Source organism: Dendrobium catenatum, unplaced genomic scaffold (genome assembly GCF_001605985.2).
Source record: "Dendrobium catenatum unplaced genomic scaffold, ASM160598v2 fragScaff_scaffold_853, whole genome shotgun sequence".
NCBI classification, from domain to species: Eukaryota; Viridiplantae; Streptophyta; class Magnoliopsida; order Asparagales; family Orchidaceae; genus Dendrobium; species Dendrobium catenatum.
Window position 1 is genome coordinate 6,462,461 of NW_021319315.1, and position 20,767 is coordinate 6,483,227.

Consider the following 20,767-nt stretch of genomic DNA (forward strand, 5'->3'; position numbering starts at 1 on the left):
AATTCGCCTCAAGCAGATAACTATGATCTCAAAACTCATCCCAGCCATGCAAGAATGATTTACGAAGTGGGACTTCCTTCATTCATAAGAGAGACTACTGGTCGACTGCTACGCTATTTGACCATCAATACATATCAGGCTAGTGACTTCCTAGAAACTTGAAAAATGACTTCATCAATTTTGGCATTTTGATTAGACTTTGCATCCGGACTCCAATGAAATCATGACACGTTCATTCAGGATATTAGCAAAATGTTAAAATTAAACACTTAAAGTGATTTCACCATTGGAAACTTAAAAGTGATATTTCAACCCAAAAAATTTCCAATCTACAATTGATTTGGAAACTTTGTAAATTTACCCAACATGAGAGATTGAAGGATAAACCAGTTATTTCCAAAAGCAACATGTTACAACTCAACCACATCCATGGCTTCTGGTACCTTTCCAAAGTTACCAGGCATCAAAACAGAAACATTCACACGATCATTCTGTGATGTCTTGCTGTTATCCTTTATGCGGGCAAGAGCAGGCAAAGCTATTGTGGTGATCTCAGCTGTGTTCACTTCAATCAATTTGTTCTGTTTTCTAATCCTCTGAGGAATCAAATTTTGATCTCTTGATGAGCCAGCTTTAAATAAAGCTCGTTCATCTGCTGATCCTGATGTCCTCAACGCATGGAGCTTCTGCAACCGGTAATCAGTTTCTGGACGTCTACATACTTTTCTCAACGGCACTATTTCCTGTGTTGAAAATCAAGCATGTAAAAATTCAAACTTTTAGAAAATATAATCCACATTCTATCTGTCAGATATAGATATAGAAGTTTTATTGATAAAATGCACCAGCTAGGTTGACTATTGTTAAAAAGAAAGGTTGAATTTCAATTGCCTTTTTACTGAATACAGAAGTATGTTCTCATACGTGTGTTTACATAAAAAAAAAAAAGAGTTATAATAAATATTATAATTGCTGCAGTAAATATTAAATATATGCAATAATATTTATATGCTTACATCTTTAAACATAAAAATTTCTATAACTCTTAACTGTTGATTTGGAATTATTTCCAAATTGAAATAAGCTTTATTTGGAAAGCTTTTAATGGCTCATTATTGTAATTGATTAGAGAATAGATTATTTCCCTAATTAAGTTGATTTGATTGATGCATTAATTAAGGATCTAATTATTACATTAATTAGAGATTTGATTAGGATTACATTATGAAGTTTTTCCTAATTTACTTTGGCTCAAATCTATAGATAGAGCCATGTGGGCTGCTATTGAATAGATGAGATAAGAGGAAGAGAGAGCTTGAGCTCATTCTAATCCCTATTGTTCTCCAATATAGTGAAATCATCATCCCCTCCTTGTTGACGTAGGCATCTTCGCCGAACCCGTAAATCGCCGAATTTATTGTGTTTGTGTTGTGTGAAATTTATTTCCACTGTGATTGTTTGCACAACATTAACTACAATCAAATTTTCATACTTAAATGGCATGATTGTAGCAGAGAAATTCTATGAGCATGTGAAGTGTTCGGCTAACGTTGCAACTGTTGAACTATATGACCAATGAAAAGAAGTTCAGAAGCATTAACAGGTCCATGAAGCCACCGGAGAAAAACAAAGCAGCAATTGCAAAATCCTGGAAGATGGTAGGAAAATTGTAGGTTGGCTAAACATTGGCAGATTGGTTAAGTTTTTTTATTTAAAAAAATCATGGAGCCAAAAGGAAAAAGTAGAATACCAAAACAAAAGACACACCTCAGATTGATCATGATCATAGCGGACTAGGAATCTGCATCTACATCCACGAACATCATGTCTTCTTCTTTGTGCATCCAGGATATGAGCATCAAAATAAAGAGCTTGTTCTTTACCTTCCTGTCTTATGGCCAATACGATAGTCACCATCAATTGTGAAAAATAGATATCTGAATATCAATAATCATCATCATCAACATCATCATCATCATCATCAATATTTTTTAAATTATATCCATTAGTATTACAATAATATCTCATTATGATCATCATCTTTAGCCTTATACCAGCAGTGATATATCATTAACCATTAATAGGTCTATAGTGGACAACAGATTCTTAAAACTTATAGAAAATCGGATTGGACAACCCTGACTTCACTATGACAGAGAAATTGAAATCATGGACAGATAAAATATCAGCCTTGGAAAACATATAATGAGGATTACATAACGAATTTTCAAAGGTGTCAGCGCAAGAAATAATCTGAAAATTAAATGGAAAGTAATTAACATCTAATGCTGATTTATAATTATTAGTAGCATTATTGTATGAAAATAAGCTTACTAACTATTCCTGGAAGTAGAGCCTTTTGTACCTTTTGACATTACCGTTTTCTAAGTATCATGCTGCAGTTGCACATCAAACTTAATATGAAATTTTCTTTGTAAATGAAACTTGTGGAGGGTGTGATTCAGTGCATCTTGAGCTCTATTTCTTATTAATAAATTAAGGAAATTACTCACTAAAATGTTTCATTTAGATTTTGTTTGGGACTGTTCTTTTACTGCTTCTTAAAATAATTTTTAGTAAAAAAATTAATTTTTGTATTAAAAAACTGCTTTCAGAGGCAGTCAGAAAGCCAACTCAAACAAAATCTTAGTTTAACAAAATGGTGTGATATTTTCTGGTAGATAATTGACCTTGACTCATTTTGGCACTGATGTTGTGTTGCGCTTCTTTGCACTGTACTCTTGCTGCGAAGCAGAGCAAGTAATAGTTTGATAAAATAACTATCTGAAGTGCTCAACGCGCTGTAGCTGCTTCGTAAAAATTATTGTGACGCTGGCATGAGTGATTGAATGACTGAATAAATATCACTATAAAATTTCTTGTATTAATACATGATAAACTAATTTTAATTTGTGATACAATGACTAGAATACCTATTATCATAATACTATAAATTAATTGTGATTTGCTTATGATTAACTGCTATAAAAATTTTCTTATTTCTTAAAAACTAAAATTCATAGAAGCAATTTTCTCAGTAGCCATCCAAATCAGTATTCTAGGAAAGCTTGTTTTATACTATCATAACCCTGAAATTTTTTCACAGCAGCTAAAGTTTCGTCTTAGGCTTCGTTTGAGGCGGCTTTTTTATTGCTTCTCAAAACAGATTTTTAGTTTAAAAATTAAAATTTTTATATTAGGGCTACTTTAAGAAGTTGTAAGAAAGTCATCCCAAACAAAGCCTTAAACGGTCCTTCACTGTTGTGTGAAAAGCAACCAGTAAAAATTAGTATCCATATGGAGAAATTATTACATGCAGAGTCCGAACGGGGAGAACTGTCCGGATTTGTGAGTATTTAATGAGTATTAGTAAATACTCAGCAAATACTCACAAAAAATTCAGTAAATACTCAACAAATTCAGACGTTTCTCTCCGTTTGGACTCCACACGTAATAATTTCTCATCCATGTGGTTGAAAAGATGACAACTTCTCCGTTTTTTCAGAATTTGCTTTTGAAAAACTTATTTTGGGGAAAGAAGAATATAACCTATGGCTAAGAAAGCAGTTTTTAAAAGTTTCGATGTCAAAAATGAAACATCATAAGATACCCCAAATAAAGTACAATCGAATGCCTTGAAACTGCCATTGTTGTTCACATCAGCAGAATCCAGGAGCAGAAAGCATTACCAAACAGATCCTCACTCTAATGGATGGTCTAGCTTAGAAACTTTTCCATTACAAATTCCACTTCATAAACACGTATGAACTAATAAAATAGCAGTGCATGACTTCGTGGAAGCACTTCTCACTTTCTCTGTTCGTTTTGAAGTAAATCAAAATAGGTAATACAAAAAACAACTAAATAAAAACATTGCATATACAAAGCAACAACCTTTCTCTTTATTTTTATAACCATACAGCACAAATTAAAAATCGAAAGGTAATGACACATGCTAAGATGAAAATACCTGAAAACAAAGTATAAGATCCCCAGGGAGCACGGCAATACACTCCATATTCTCACAAGGAAGAGACCGCTGTCGAACACACCTTCGAACATTTATCCACTCATCCTCTTCGATACCAAATCCCGAAAACCTAACCCGCACTTCCTAAAACAATGACTATTAACATCAGATTTATAAAACAAACTTCAAACTCAGTTGCCAAATTATGAAGGATGAAATATAGAAAAATTTAGATTAAAGAAACCTATAAATGATTCTAAATTTAGATAAATTTGATATAATATTATAGGATACATTGGTTAATCTTATAATATTTGTCTTTTGTATAGGATATAAAAAATCTTTCACTTTAGTCCCTCCATTAATAAAGACTTCAATAAAGTATACAGTAAATGATTAAAATGAACCCTAGAATTTATACTAATGCCCATTTTAATTCCAAACTTTTTTCTCATTTCAAATTCAATGCCCCAACTCATCAAATCTTAAATCTATCAACATAGTAATTTCTTTGAACTGAAACTAGTGGAGGAAATCTTTTTATAAGGCCATTCAGATTTTCTTTTAGTGTCAATCTCACAGCTCAAACTAATGAGATTGGCCTTTGAAACTAAAAAATGCTCATGAAAAGTTTCTCTCTACCAATATTTGTCCAAACAAATGACAAATTGACATTGGGATCAAATTGGTGATTTAGTGAACTGAGACAAGAAACTAAAAATCTAGATAAGTTTAAGGCTAAAATCATCACAACTATAAACATTTAGGGGCCATTTAGTCATTAAATCATAAATAATAAAATGCCCAAGTCTCTCTCTCTCCTTTTCTCTCTCTATCTCTCTAAAGCAAGAATGATACCCAAGGCCAAGAAGAAGCCGATAGAGATGAAGCTGGTAATGGAGAGAAGGCAATGGGTGCCAACAGTGAAGAAACTTGCAGAGGAAAAAATTAAAATAGAAAAATATAACCAAAAAGTGCACCTTCTGAGGTAACAAGGAAAACAAGATCAATAACTGGTCAAAACTATATGATGTTTATTATTTGTTGCTTAAAAAGAATTCTTTGCTTATTATTTACTAAAAATTGTCAGAAATATTACTGATGTATCCTCAAATACTGGCCTAAATATTTTAATCAGGGTGCTTTCATAAAAAAAAAAATATTGAGAAATTGAAAACAAGATAAAAAGTTATTCAAATCACTAAATTTAACAAAAAAAGTTGATATTGATCAACAATTTAACTCGTCTAAATCATGAGTATGTGTATTACGAGTGTTTTGCATTCGAGGGAGTGGTTGCTTAATGAGAGATGTCAATGTCGGCTTGAACCTCCCAAACTGGCCCATATTTATGAGTATAGACAAATAAATCAACATATTCATGAACAAAAAATTTGGGTTAGAGCTAATTTGAAAATACCATAAAATGACTTGATTTGCCCCTAATATAGGCACTTGTCTTTTTATTTTTCAAAGACATAAAATGAAAGGTTAAGGCTCTCAACTCTCCCTCTCTGCACTTCCAAATCCTCTACAAGTTTTCCCAACTTTCCTCAATTTACCTCTATCTGGAACAATTGCCTCACAAGGTCATGTTCACCGGAATATCTTTTTCCTATGATAAATTTTAGAAAATACTGAGGGACAGTTCGGGATCATTTTTTATTTTTTATTTTTTATTTTATTTGTATTTTGACATGAAATAAAAAATGTCAGGTATCTTTAAAATATTCTTTGACTATTTATGAGAAGGTGGCGGGGGTCGCTAAAGATGCATTATTGGAAATCGAGGAGTAGATGACAACAACGGTGATTGTTGGTGTCTCTGGTGGTTTACGGAGGCAGTGGTAGTAGCGGTGTCCATTAACGATGGGCTGGTGGTAATAATTGTTTTTAAAAAACTCAAAATGCCTAAAAGTTATTTTTAAAATAGCCTTGCTTTGTTTTTAAAAACAAAAATAAATAAATAAAAACTGCTAAAATTTGAGAGATTTGAGTCAACCTGCATGTGTGCTATGGGCTGAACGATCTGACTCTTTAGGCCTAAAGGTTTATCCCTTACGTTTCCTCAATAAAAGAGCATTCTCAAACCACAAGGGAATAACTCTTTATAGGAAAACTACATGAATAAATCAACAAGCCAAGTTAATTTCATCCTATAATAAGCATTACCTTCCTAATAAGTACCAAATCAGCCTGACCCTAAAAAAATTTGGGACAAAAATTTAGCATTCTGAAAATGATCTAAACAATTACATGAGCTAGACCATAATAAGCACATACTGGGCATTATGAAGCAATCAGGTAATCAAGTCGAATCAAATTATTACCGGATCTTCAGTTTCACTCTTTCTATGAGACAAAAATGCTGAAACATCGTACCTACAAATGAAGCACATTTAGAAGGTTAATATATTAGCATAAGATAATAACTTCCAAGATATTTGCTTTGAGTGGAGAACTCAATAAAAAAAACAGAAAAAGACCAAAGCAGGCCTTCGAATTGAAGCACATGCTAAAATATTTGGAATTGATGATGGCAATCAAACTAATGTTGCTGTCATTGTTCATAGTATAAAAAGTCCATTTTTGGCTTGTCAAATGGAATTGACAAGCTTAAACGTTTCTCCTGTAATGCAGCCAGTGATCATCAATATATAAATTCTCATCATATACGGTTTGATTAATACTGTTAAATGCACTCATCTGGCATGCTAATACGTAAAAGTCTTCAAAAGCAATATCACCTTGTAAAATAGAACTACATGATGCTGTTTTTCTTCAAATAACAAGAAATATTCTTAAAACTAGCAGAGAGCCCATAGTTTAGATAATATTTGCAAAAATGCATTTCATAAGACTGTCAATTCATTCTTATTATTATATTATTATTTTTTACATATCAGGGGCAGTGATAGCTGCCAATTATATGATTTAGTATCAGTGTATATTGGATAACATCAACAACTAAAATCTGGAGATAAAGATGACAAGATACACAATTATTTGGTGCTCAAGTGAGGTCAGATGCTAGCCTAACATCTGTTATCTTGCCATTTAAGGATGATGATGAGCCCGATCAAGATTCCATGGTTCCGTCATCTCGAGCCATCGTGGTCCCTGAACTACTTAGTCAAAAGAGATAAGTCGATCCAACCTAACAGAAGGATCCTTGTCGGCAACCTTGAGTTGTTTGGTCCAAGGGTACCTTGTTAGGGGTGTCAATATTTGATATGACCCGAAAACCAAATCAAAATCCGACCAAAAAATTCTAGATTTCGGTCAACCCGTCTGGCAAAAGGGTCGGGTTCGGATTCCTAATTTTGCCTCGTTTGAAAAATTGGGTCGGGTTCGGGTTAACCTGCTAACCCGAAGTTGAACCAGGTATGACCTAGTTCCAAATTTTGACCCGTTTGCTTTTCCTCTTCTTCCGCTGCTTCCGCACGTCCTCTCCTTCGACGACGTTCCTTCAATGATGCAGTGCAGGCGGAAGTCACGACAATCCGCTGCTTTCTCCTTTGACAGCCTGCACGCCTTCTACTTTGACAACACACTGCAGGCGAAAATCATAACAGCCCGCATGCCACGCCTTCTCCTTCGATGGCGTTCCTTCGACGACAACAAAAGTCCGCTGCTTCTCTTTCGACGACATTCCTTCACGTGGGGCCCAAATTCAGAAGTAACGACAATGACAAGAGGGAGCTTACCGTTCTCTCATTTGTGCGCTTCTTCAGCTAAATCTCACAAGTTGCAGGTTATTTCAAGTCGAGTCAACCCGACAACCATGTGGGTCGGGTCCGGGTTGCATTTTCCGACCCATTTGCAAAAATGGGTCGGATTCTGGTCTTGTCGATTGTCAAATAGTAGTGGGTCAATATCGGGTTCGGCTCAAACTTGACCCCTAAGCTGATTTTGAAACCCCTATACCTTGTAGACATGGGGTGAATATTTATCTAATGGAAAAAATTTGAATCCACCTTAGCTAACAGAGGGCTTTGTGCCTAACAGCCTATCGATTATATCTTATTAATTCATTGCTCAATAATTTGAAGCCGTTGGAAAACATACGGGCTCTGACCATGACCATAATTTAGTGGTGTCATTTGGTGGAAAAATTATCCAATTCAGAGGGTCACGGTCATGATCGTTTACTTGTGGTGCCATTTGGAGGCGAAACCATCAGTGTGGTGCTATTTGGCAGTGAAACCACCGGTTAGAGGACGTGTGCCACGTCTTTACTAGCAAGAGACGTATTGAGAATAAATCTTAGTGATATTCTCAATTAGACATTAACTCTTTGTGAGCTGAAGTGAATTTTAATTTGTCCATCTAAGCAAACTGTTGCGAAGGGTGGATGTATATTTTACTTTAAATGTTTAATTATTCATTTTAATTTTAAATATTTTAAATTTTAATATTTTTTGGGATTTTGAATTTTTATGGGCATTCGGGAGGTACTTTTAAATGTTTGTGGTTCCCTTCGGTTGGAATTTTCTGTCAACACGGTCGTCATCGGGATTTCTATGGGTTACATTTTTGTCGATTGAACCTTGTCGACTCCAACAATTTACTGACTAAGGATTGAGTTCAAATCTAAATTTATCTCTTAACCCGTGCAGCATCCTTAAACATCACGTGTGTACCTACAACACACTTATCGGGGCCCATGCAGGTATATGTTGTTACATACATTTTGCATGATGTATTTATATGATTGTTATACGTATATAGTGGATGTATGCGATGCATCTGCATGTATCATGTATATCGGCCTATGTATTTTGCATCTTGCATCTGTACACTATGTAGTTTCAGTGTGCGGTATTTTTGAGTGTAGATAGAATATTGCATGATATTATTTGAATGGAATCCTTTGCATCCTACGGATGCATGCAGAAGGTTATCTTAGAGTGCAATTGCAATGTCGAATGACATACTAGAATTAAATCCTCTACATATCACAGATGCATATAAGAGATCATTTTGAATTAAGATTGCAATGTCAAATGACATACTAGAATGAAACCCTCAGTATATCGAGGATGCACGCATATTATGGGATGTATTTGAATATGCATTTTAATATATGAGTGGGGTGTTTTATATTTTCGGAGATATCTAGTTATGCAGGTAGCTACTATTGGAAAGTATGCAGGACTTTATTTTAGGCTTTGTTGACATCTTTTGTCCGCTTGTATGAATGTCGTGGATCCCGTGGTGTGACACATTAACATAGTGTGTAGTACATTTGTGTAACATGCATGCAAAAAAAATCTATATCTTGTCAATTTGCCCGCATAATATGGTTGCATGATAAATCGGAGCTTGCATGTAGTGCATAATGTATCTGTATTCCAGCAGGGCACGCTGCTGCTGTTCAATATATTTTTACATGCTTAATAGTGTGTCTACGTAATGCATTTTTGTACGTTGCGATTGTATGCATGAGCAATATGTTGGCATGTAAGGGTGATGCACTGTTATAGCATAATGCATCTTATAATGTCGAATAACATATTTGCATAAATTATTATACATATTGCAATGCATGTATGAAGACATTTTAAACTATTTGACACTAATCAATTGTGCAGGCAACTATCGTCTGAATGTGTGTAACATTCTATTTAGAAGCTTGTATAGCTTATACGAGTTTTTCATATCCGGTGGAATGGCGCTGCATTTCAGTGGCCCGTAGTTTTTACTACTAATTCTCTATTTTTGCTTACAGGTGAATCATAGTGTTTCATCCAGAATAGCCATGAGATACTTCATTGTTCTGATGCAAGCTCCATATTTTCGTTCTTCAAGAGATTAGATCTACAAATTATCCAATCCCTGTTAAGGCTAGATGAATACATCCAAGTTGCATGAAGTCATTTTGTGATAGATGAGATATCATAATCTGATAAAACCAAAGGCTCGGCTGAAATACTATTAGATTTATTTGTCTTTATTTTGTCACAAGATAGCCTCCCCGAAGTATGAATAGAAAAAAGCACAAGATAATTTACAGTATCCCAATGACATTCTAGTATCTGATATGCGCATATGGGACGTGGAGGTTTCTCCTATAGTCCTTGACATAGTGATCAAAATAGGCTCACAACTGCAACATTTAACCTTGGAAGAACGTGAAAGTTCAGCCTTCAATTTCACAATATTCTCACAAGGAGAATGTGCTCGAGAACCTCGTTCCATGTATTTACAATGCATATGTAGGACAACAAATTGTGAGGCTTGACTTCCGGATCTTCATTCAAATAGTGTAACATTTCTCCAGAAACTTCAGTATTTATGATGAGATGATAGAATGAAACATTTCTTCAACTGCTCATTCTTTGACTCTACAGAATCATTCAACTTTGCATGCTTAGTGTCACAGTTAGGGCCTTCTGCTGGTAACACATCAATTGACCTCTTTACACCAAGTTGTCTTTCTTTACCCCAGTTGCCACCATCAGAACCTCTAAGGTTATCAATTGGAGAGTTTAGGTGAACTTGATCAACAAAACCTTTGACTCCAATGTAAGATGAATATGCTTCTTCTCAGCGTGGTTGTTAACTGTGAAAATCTTCTACAATGGTTCGTAGGCGTTTGCAGCTGCTGTAATTTTTCTACATTTGTTGCAATCTTCAATCCTTGCTTGTGAATAGTAAGTTGCATGCGTGCCTATGTTCACAGGGGCTCAGCATACCTGCAGCATATTTACCATCACCGCTACTTGTTGGTGCTTATATCTACTACAATATTTTTGTATTTGCCAGTAAATAACACGTAGCACGTTTGGCGAGAATCCTACAGTGGCTCATAAGTGTTTGTATATGCTACGAATCACCCGCATTTGCTTGCAAGGTGCAGGTGTGTTTGCTGGAAGCTTGTTAATGTTGATTACATGAACATCCTTGCCCTTGTTGTATGTTGCATGTACATGTCTGCACATGTCCTTATCATTTGTAGGAAAGTTTTGTATGTTTGTTACCATACTGATGTAAGCTACCAGTTGAGCTACATTTATCATTAGTTTCTATACATGTTGGTCGTCAAGTTAACACACATCTGCACCTTCTGATTGTAGGGTACTATTGATATGAGCATTGCATATTGATCAGCTGATCCTTGCTTGCGAGGGATCAAAGCATTTGTCTCCTATTGAATAGCGGTTGATTGTAGGGCATTATTGCGTTCACTATCCATTGTTGATCATTGCATGCGGGTATATTATTGTGCATACGACAAATCATCAATTATTACTAGAAGGCATTTACATTTTCCACGATATTTTATCTTATACATGTAGAAGATCCATCACATTGGCAGTACATTCATCATAATTGATTGTAGATAGGATTGTTGTATGCATTACAAGCTCTCCGTTGTCGCATGTGGGCAAGCTATGTTGAATGCAAATCTTCTAATGATGCTTGTAGGTGTTTGCATTTATAACAGTTCTTCTGCATTTTCCAACAGACCTCCTACAACGGTTCGTAGGTTTTTGCATTAGCTACATACCATCCGTCTTTGTTTGTAGGGAATCAAAATATTTGTCTAACATTTAATGCTTTTTTACTGCAAGGGTGTCGTAGCACCCATTGCATGTTGCTGGTTATCACTATTGTGCATACGACAAATATTCCATCAATGATAGCATGTATTCACATTCATCGTGCTTTATATTGTGTGCATGTTGACCTGTATACTAAATCCAAGGGAAACAACAAAAAAAAGAGAGAAGTTCAAAATCATACCTTGTCCATTGGATCCTCGAATCCAGCCGCAAAACCCGCCGAAATCTCACCGAGGTTCTGTCCAAAAATCCCGTAAAATCCTGTAGCTCAGCGCCGCTTATGTCTCGATCGGAAAATCCTGCCCAAATCCCGCGACCTGCCTCGCAGAACGATCCCGATCGTTGTTAAATAGCAGGGCAAATAGAGTCTTCGGCTGCTGCTTCCTTCTGTCCGATTCCACACAGCTCGCTATCCTCTCCACATACGATCGCTGCTCACGATCTCCCTCTTCTCCCAATCGCTGCTCTACCTTCTACACGCGATCTCCTTCGACTCCCCGCTGCTCTCCACGCTCGTCTCTCCTCAATTCGCAAATCTCCGATCCCATCTCCACGGCCTCCTAATCGAAGCCGATTGGAAGCTTCAACGCCTCCTCCATCTCCCCTTCTCACGTGAACTCCACTTCCTCCATCCGACCCTTGCCCGATCTCCTCTGCCTGTGCCGACTCCAACCCGAGAGAGAGAGAGAGAGAGAGAGAGAGAGAGAGAGAGAGAGAAGGGAAGACCTACCTTAGCCGACCTCCTCATCCCGTCCGAAGCATCTCCCGATCCCACTCCCATCGCTGCTTCTCATCTCCACGTGAAACCACTGCTCTATCCCGATCTCCTCTGCCTGTGTCGACTCCAACCCGAGAGAAAGAGAGAGATAGAGGGCTGTCATTCTCCTTACCTCAGCCGCACCCCATAGCAGCCTTGCCCGATCTCCCTTTCCTCTTCCTTAGCCGCAAGAGGTTCTCCTCTTTATATATATTAATATATATAAGTTATGTATATATAAATATATATATAACATATATATCCAAAATTTACCTCGGAACTTAGTCTGTTAAAACTCCCTCGCCGAATAAGAAAAGCGAGTGGAGGCCGAGGCCGAATTTTCGGAGCCCACAGTGCATTTGCAAGGGGCTCTATTTTTTGCAGGCAAGTTGTTATATCTGCTGTCATTGCTCATGAACAAGTTAAGATACTTGTTTGTCAGCTAGCTGCTATTGACTGCAAGCAGGTTGGGTGCTCATATGCAGAAAGCTTATGCATTGGCTAGATGTTTGGTTGTCTTTAACTGTAAGGATATCTTTACAATCATTGCATACCCAACATTTTCATCTGCATGCTACTGTTGACTATCAGTGACATGCATTTAACTGTAAGGATATCTTTACATGTACTATCAGTACGAATAAGGGTACTTCTGGGACGGGTGATACATTTAGCATAATCATTTTTGCACTTTGCATTGCATATGAATAAGGTGAAAGAAATGAATGAAAGAAATAAAATGTTAAAGAAAAGAAAATGCAAGAAAAATTGAAAAGTTTAAGAATTATGACTTGCAAAATGATATGATTTGAATTAGTTCCAATTGTAAAAGTTTTTGTTTTATGCATTTTATGAAATTAATTGAGATATAAACTACCTGCTGAGCGTTGGCTCATTCCTCATTTGGAAATGTTTTTCAGGAGAGAAGTGATGGCTGCACGACGACCGTATACGTATCGTCGTAGGGGATCTCAGGAAGAAAGGTTTCATTTTATGTTTTAAGTTTGAGTCTTTGAGTTTTTTTCTGTAGTTCGTGAGTTTGAAGTTTATGTAATGGTGAGAGCTTATGTAATGTAATTGATGTTTAAAAATTTTTTAGTAGTTGTGAGACAATTGAGCAGTCTGAAACATTTCAGTTTGATGTCTTTTAGTGGCTCTTTCTTTTAATGTTGGATGACATTTATGTACTGCTGTTAAATTTATAATGAATTTGATTATGCTTTATATGCTCTTCCGTAAGATCGTCTGTTCCCGCCCCGTTATCGACGGGCTAGCCGGGCTGGGTCGTGACAGCATCATAGATTAATACAAATCCATACAAAAATATATGTGATGTGGCGTGGCAAAAGACAAAATCATGTCTTATGAGAGAAAGACCGGGACAGAGAGATAAAAAAATAAGAATTAACTTCAATTTTCATTTATCCATCAATTGATCCAAAATAAAAGCTAGGAATTCCTATTTATAGAAAAATATTACAAAAGTTGATATTGAAATCAAATCTAATAATTCAAATTCAAGCCTAATATTATCCAAAAGAATAATTATTGTTATTATCACATAATAAAAAAACAAAAAAAAAATTATCAATTAATACAAATTGTTATTATCAATTAAAACAAAGACCAAAAGTTCTAACTTAAATGAAACAACAAAAACAAACTCTAAAACTAATTTTTTGTGATGAATCAATATATTTGCATGCACTCATGCATATAATCATGTACATTTCAATCTGATAACGAGATGTGGCCTATGACGCATAGACACGGACACGACAACACAAATACGACATGACATGACATGGACACGGGACACGGCAATTATTGAAAATATAGGACACAAACATGGGTTGGACACTTGGACACAATATTGTAATTTTTAAATTTTAAAAAATAATAAATAAAAATTTAACTAGAATTTGTGATTAAAATGATTAATATTAGGATGTCGAGAGACGGACATCGATATTATGCAATAAGTCTTCAGCGTTGATATCAATAGGGCGTCTGTCGTCAATATTAAGATAATGTCGGACAAAAATGAGCTGTCAAGTTGTGGGTGAAGAAATTGCTAATATCGAGCATCAATGTCAAGAGAATGTCAAACTTCGATGTTGACATTGTTTAGAGATATCGATGTTGTAATGATGTCAGACCTTGATGTTGAGATGACATCAGGCATTGTTGTGAAACCAAAATCGCAACCACCAAAGAGAAATGAAAATGATAATATTCGATGAATGGGGTATTGAGTGCGGACGATTGATTTGATATTGTGGATATAAAATAAGAAAATTAGTTTTTATATTTTAAATAAATAAAAATTTTAAACACAAGAAATTATATTTTTTAAAAAATTCATTTAATATTTAAGACACGTGTGTCTCATACACGTGTCCAATTTGTATTGAATAGTTTTTTTTAATAGAACATATTTTCGGTGTGTCCGACACATGTCAGAGGCGTGTCCGACACTGTACGACTCTTTGAGGAAAGTGTTGGTGCATCATAGGTTGTGGCTTTATTTGATCTGAGATCTAACTCAATTCAAGATAAGCTTGGCTCATTAATCAGCTTGTCGATTTTGATCGAAACTCAATTCAAACAAAAAATTTATCAAGTTTCAAGTAATTCTCATTCTTTTTGTTTCAATGCCCTGTTTTTGACAGACCATGACCAAGGGTGTCAACCAATGCCATTTTATTAAATGGTAAAGTAATCTGAGACATCAAGGTGGTCTCTCCATTAATTGTTCAAGCAACTCAGCTATAAATGAGTCTAAAATAAAACTAACCATGCTCCGTCCCTCGCTGATTTTGCCTCGAACTCCAACTGAGAATTCTCAACTGAATTCTGTCCTGAAATTTTAAGGTTGTAAGAAATTCAAATTGACAATTCAGGGAATCAAAATCGATTGAATTCAATTACAATAAAAAATTATACCTCTAACACAATAAGATCGAAAGGATCAGTTGAATGCGGTGAATTCAATCTAAGCATTGCGTGGCAAAGGAAAAAAAATCTAAAAAATCATACTGAAAACCGTAAATATTATTTTTTTAGAAACTTGAACAAGTTAACAAACTTCCAAGAGATTGAATGCACATGCTTTCTTCCCTAAAACAGTGTCCAGTTTTTATGATAGTTGAATGGGTTAACCAAATTCTCTAGGAGATCAAATTATTAAGAGTAGAAATCTCAAATATTTAGCAGAATCATACACAAAATAGGCGCTTGAAGTTAGCAAAATTACAAGCAAAATGAAACTATTCTTGGAAGAAAACTTACAGAGCCAACAAAATGCTCAAAATTGACGCCCCATAATTGACAAAATTCTCCTCCCCAATATATCCATCTATATGGAACCTTGTCACCCACTTCTCTCAACTTTCAAAAATAAAAAAACCAAATATCAAACAAATTTCTTTCCCCTATCCACCCAAGCATAATTGCAGTTTTCACATCAGATCCCTCTGAAGCACATGTAAGTAACAAGAGTTTCTAAGCATTTGTGGGCATCACAATCAATAAGGATTGCAATGCAAAATATTCTGAATTTCATTTCATTATCACAAAGGACGGGGAAATTTCCCACACAGAATCTCTAATGGGGTTTAACTCAAAGGTCCCAAAAGAAGGTCAACTGAAGGATGTTAGAGCTTTAAGAAAAGGAAGGGGGAAAATTAACACACAAGGTTCCTGGCAATTATGGCTATGTGACACACAATAATTACGAAAATACTATTACTACAGTTGATCTGAATATTAGAAATGAATAAGAACATAAAAGCCAATTTTGCTGCCGCAAGAAGATTGTTAGATGCATGGTGGAGCAAACAAATTCAGCTTACAAATGCATAAGCAGCTAGTAATCAGTGACATTGTTTATAAAATCACCTTGGGAAGAAACAGGTTAACAATAGGCAAACATTGTCGAAACAAACAAAAGAATTGATTTGCAACAATGCTATAACATCAGAGCTTTTTGTCAAATAATATGAATTTATAGTAAATAGAAACGAATATAATATCATACAACAACTTTAACAATGCATAGTGCACAAGTAGCAGGTTATGAGTAGCAGAGCACTTTGATATTTTATGTTAATGAAAATACCTTGTGGAATATTTTGTGAAATAGAAGCAGGTTGACCCACATTTCTAAAGTGAACAGAATCATCTCGAGTTATAGGAGGGGGTACATTCTGATTTACAGGAGCCTTAACCTTTGCTCTTTGTGAATATCTTCTGTTTTGAAACCAATTCCAAACCTACAAACTTTAAAATAATAAATAAGGTTTGCGAGGTTCCTCTTTTTAAAAGAAAAAAATACAAGAAAGGCCTCTAACCTGTTTTGGCTGTACAACAGTTTTTCCGGCTCGAAGAGGTAATGCACTTCATAATAACAAAATTGTAATCCAATCCATTAATTGATTCAAGATCTGGAAAAACTACAAATTTCTTAGGAGAGAAGATTTATCATGCATACCTGAACTTTTCTGCTAGCGCACATATCATCTCACGAGCCGGTATAGCATTTTTTAGTCCTTTCAAGCATGCCTCCATTTCAATTACCTTAAAAGATCCATTATATTGAGTCATTCATATCATGCTTAGATCAGGAATTACAATTACAACATAAAACATCTAATAGAATTAAAAATCTACCTCTCTATGAAGAAAAATATACAAAAAGTTGCACTAGATAAAGTTTACATTTCAATGGCATAAGCAGCAGCAGAAATAGGGAATCTGGCCTCTAAATGATAACAGAATTGCCAGATCAATAGGTAGCCAAGAAACATTAAATAATCTTCTTTTCCAAAAAGTTGTTCCAGGAGAGCTAATACAGAATAGATCAACCATAGGCATTTGGAAAACATTCCATTCACAACATGATAGATAAAACTTCAGAGAATTTAGATCAACTATATGAAACAGAGAACAAAGGAAAAACTGGAAAGAGAAAGGAAGAAAAGGAACTCAAACAAAATAAAGAATAGTGAAATAAATAGCACTGAACAAGAAAAACACCCATGGGGGTTCGTGCAGCAAGGGCCGGTGATAGAAATTTTAGCATGCATACCAAATCATGATTGTTCCAGGATTTGCTGGTTGATTATTGAACGTTGTAGAACCTTCACCTTTTCTTCTAGATTTGGGAAAAAAAAAACAGCATTGTACAATTGAGATAACAAAAGATCAGGATCACATAAACATATTTGGAAATCTTTAAAAAACCAATCGAACCATAAATCACACTATTTTCTCGAATCATTCATTAAAAATTAGGCAGATATTTCAAAATGCACTGTTACCCATTCTGATATCAGTGCACAACTTTTCTTTGAACAAATAAAACATATATTTAAAAAATGAAAGAAATCAAGAACAACAAAGAATTGATGAAACAAATCATAATACAATGAGTTTTGTTACTAGAAAAAAATTATTTTCAAATATTGATATTTGTTAGGATAGAAAGCAAAATTTCAATACTACTATATGATATAAGGGATATTGAATTCCAAATCAACACATAAGAAAATTCATATGTATGTAACGAATGAATGGAAAAAGTAGTGAAGAGGCAATTATCAATATGATTTATATCATAAATAAAAGGTCTTGATTGGTAGCAAAAGAATGGTGAAATAGAATCAATCAACATTTATGATTCAAACAACAACAACAACAACAACAACAACAACAACAACAATGTCAATATCAAGCCTTTATTCCACTACGTGGGATAGGCTGCATGAAACAAGGAATAAATCTAATTGGATTTATAGAAAAAATCCCAATGCATTTCTTCCATGAAAAAAAATAACATGTAACAAATTCATTTTTGAGTAAAAAAAGATAACAAAAACAACAAGCCTTTATCCCACTACGTAGGACAGGCTACATAAATCATTTTTCTCAATTGTGTTCTATTAAGAGTCAAATTCTTATTTAAATATATTAAAAAAACCATTTCTAATACTTTATAATCAAGTCTTTTTAGGTATATCTTTACATTTTTTAACATATTTAAGATTTGGTACATCTACTGTACTAATCAAGCCATCGGAAGGCCAACATTTTATGTGACCAAACCATTAAAGGCGACTCTCTCTAATATTATCATGTCTTAGCCTATGCTCAATCGCTCTCTCTCATAATTTAAATATTTGACACATTAATTTGATTATTTTATAATTTGCACATTCTTGTGCATCACCTTTATTCTTAAAACTAGGAAACAACACACTCCTGACATTTTTTTAGTCTTTAAATAATTAAAAAGTTAAATAAGCCAAGAAATTTCTTAATCTCCTAAGCATTTCCACACCTCTATTATAAAATCATTAGGTCTAGCTGCTTTTCCACACTTCAATTCTTCAAAGCCTTTATAATTTTGGTTTTACTAAAACGATGATAAAAATAAATTTTTTTATTTTTATTCAAAATACTAAAATCACTAAAGTTAATTATATTCTCACAAAATATAAATTGAAAAATTTATCAAAATATCTCATCTACCTATGTTGAATATCTTCTTCTAATAAAAACACTATTTGATCTTCATCCTACGGGTGTTAATAAATTACTCGACCCAAAAAATTCGGGTTTGAGTCTTAATACTTAACATATAACTTTTTCCAATTAAATTGTGTAACAAGAATGCATCAAGATATAGGTTAAAAAGAACTGCAATCAGACACAGCCAACCAAAATATAGCTAATTACTTCACTGATCAAATTCATATCACAAAGGTCAAAATTCTTCCATTAGATAAGAACCACTTCTTTAGTTCGTTGCCAAGTTCTGGTATTTCAACAACTTATGCACTGCATGATCTATCAAAAAAGCATTACAAAAAAGTTCCAGAAGAATTATGACAAGCATAAGTCCCATGGGATTGGGCCATAAACTACACATAAAATGTCATTGTTACCAATAGAAATCAAATTACTTTACAAATATACCAAACCCTAAAACTACCAAAATGAATTCATTTTAGAAACACCCAAAGCTTAAGGAAAACCCTAAAATAGAGTAGGATGAGAGAGTGACAAAAGATATGCGTATTGAAGGGAAACAGATGATTTTAGATTTGGGATACCTCATTATGCATGAATCGAAAGACGGGCCCTCCGCTATGTGGGTGCCGACCCATTAGATCTTCGGTCACAGAGAAAAAAGGAGCTCAAGTAAACGGCGAAGTAAGAGACCACCACCTCGACCTCGGATTTTACGCCTCCCTTCTATCCCAGATAGATTGAGATCTCTTTCCAGTTTCTAGACGAAAGTTGACATTTTTCCAGTTGGATATGCTTCCCCTATCAAGAAGATGATCTTTGCGTATATTTTTAGAACTACATAAATCCAGTTCTATTAGAATCGATCTGGCCTTTGTCTATCGGCAACTATAATTTGAAGATTTCGGTTTAATTAATTTTTATTCATTTTAGATGCAGTTATTCTAATTAAAAAATAAGTAGATGAAGTTCTTAGCATTTATTATTACTGTGCGGCCATAAACAGGTGTCTATTCGGATAAAGAAGGTCTATCCGAATATGGCTTATTCGTTAAAATTCCAATCCGAACCTAAACCCTAACCCGATCAAACATGACACGAAAAATATATAAATTGTGATGGATTAGTATCAACCAAATCCTAAATGAACACGGCAACTCAAAAATATAATAAAAAATTTTCACTCCACATAATACTTTCATAAAAAATTGAATTAAATAGCTTATTCATTATTTTTGGATTAACTCATAACATTATTAGATGTTTTTTGAATCACTTACAATAACCCAAACCTCATTGAATAATATAAGTATTGATTTGTACTCAATTTTTTTTGTGTTTGGTTTCAGATTAAGGATTCGTTTGGGACAGATTTCTTATTGTTTTTCTAAAAACTACTTTTTATTACAAAAATTTTAAATTCAAGAGATTTTTATATTAAAAAATTATTTTAAAAAGCAAGAAAAAAATTGTCTCAAACGAAATCTAAATTTTCATATCAAGTCAAATATTTATACTGCCTATCTAAAATACAATAGTAATCATAATAAAGATAATAAAATGAAGGAATTTGTGAAATTACCTTTATCACTCATCCTCCGACAATCTTTAATTCCCCTACTTTGTTATCGGTGTGAGAATTTTTTTTTTATTGTCTCTCGATTGTCATTACATGCATGCTTTCCTAAATGAGAACTTTGATGGGTAAGAATAAAATTTCATTGGATATATTAAAATATTGTCAAATAGTTTACTTTGGCAACATATGCATGTCTTTGAATGACACGTTAATCCTCTTTTACTCTAATGTGTAACATCATAATCAGAGCAACTAAATTGTTTTCCTTATAATAATGTTACAATCAACTTTATAAAACACGGCAATCATCTTCAAAGCAAATCTAATGTGTATTAGGCCCATTATAACTAAAAGTTGCTAAG

General features: G+C 34.4%; 1 protein-coding gene across 1 annotated transcript; it reads right to left on the reverse strand.

Annotated features, from left to right (window-relative positions):
- Positions 1–208: 208 nt before the first annotated feature.
- Positions 209–19,719, reverse strand: LOC110107406 (protein SAWADEE HOMEODOMAIN HOMOLOG 2-like). The gene is made up of 9 exons (XM_020837666.2): positions 19,411–19,719; positions 16,788–16,873; positions 16,648–16,693; positions 16,416–16,569; positions 15,093–15,156; positions 6,301–6,352; positions 3,971–4,114; positions 1,768–1,887; positions 209–743 (listed from the first exon to the last, which is right to left on the reverse strand). The coding sequence occupies exons 1-9, from the start codon at positions 19,462–19,464 to the stop codon at positions 411–413; spliced, it is 1,053 nt and encodes a 350-aa protein (XP_020693325.1). The 5' UTR covers positions 19,465–19,719; the 3' UTR covers positions 209–410.
- Between the last annotated feature and the right edge of the window lie 1,048 nt (positions 19,720–20,767).

What these genes read in the sequence shown, in the direction of transcription:
- LOC110107406 (XM_020837666.2), bottom strand. Translation starts at nt 19,464, where the DNA reads ATGGGTCGGCACCCACATAGCGGAGGGCCCGTCTTTCGATTCATGCAT. An exon ending in CTGTTGTACAGCCAAAACAG is followed by an intron (nt 16,570 to 16,647) that starts GTTAGAGGCCTT and finishes TAAAGTTTGTAG; the next exon opens with GTTTGGAATTGGTTTCAAAA. An exon ending in ATCTTATACTTTGTTTTCAG is followed by an intron (nt 1,888 to 3,970) that starts GTATTTTCATCT and finishes GCCATAAGACAG; the next exon opens with GAAGGTAAAGAACAAGCTCT.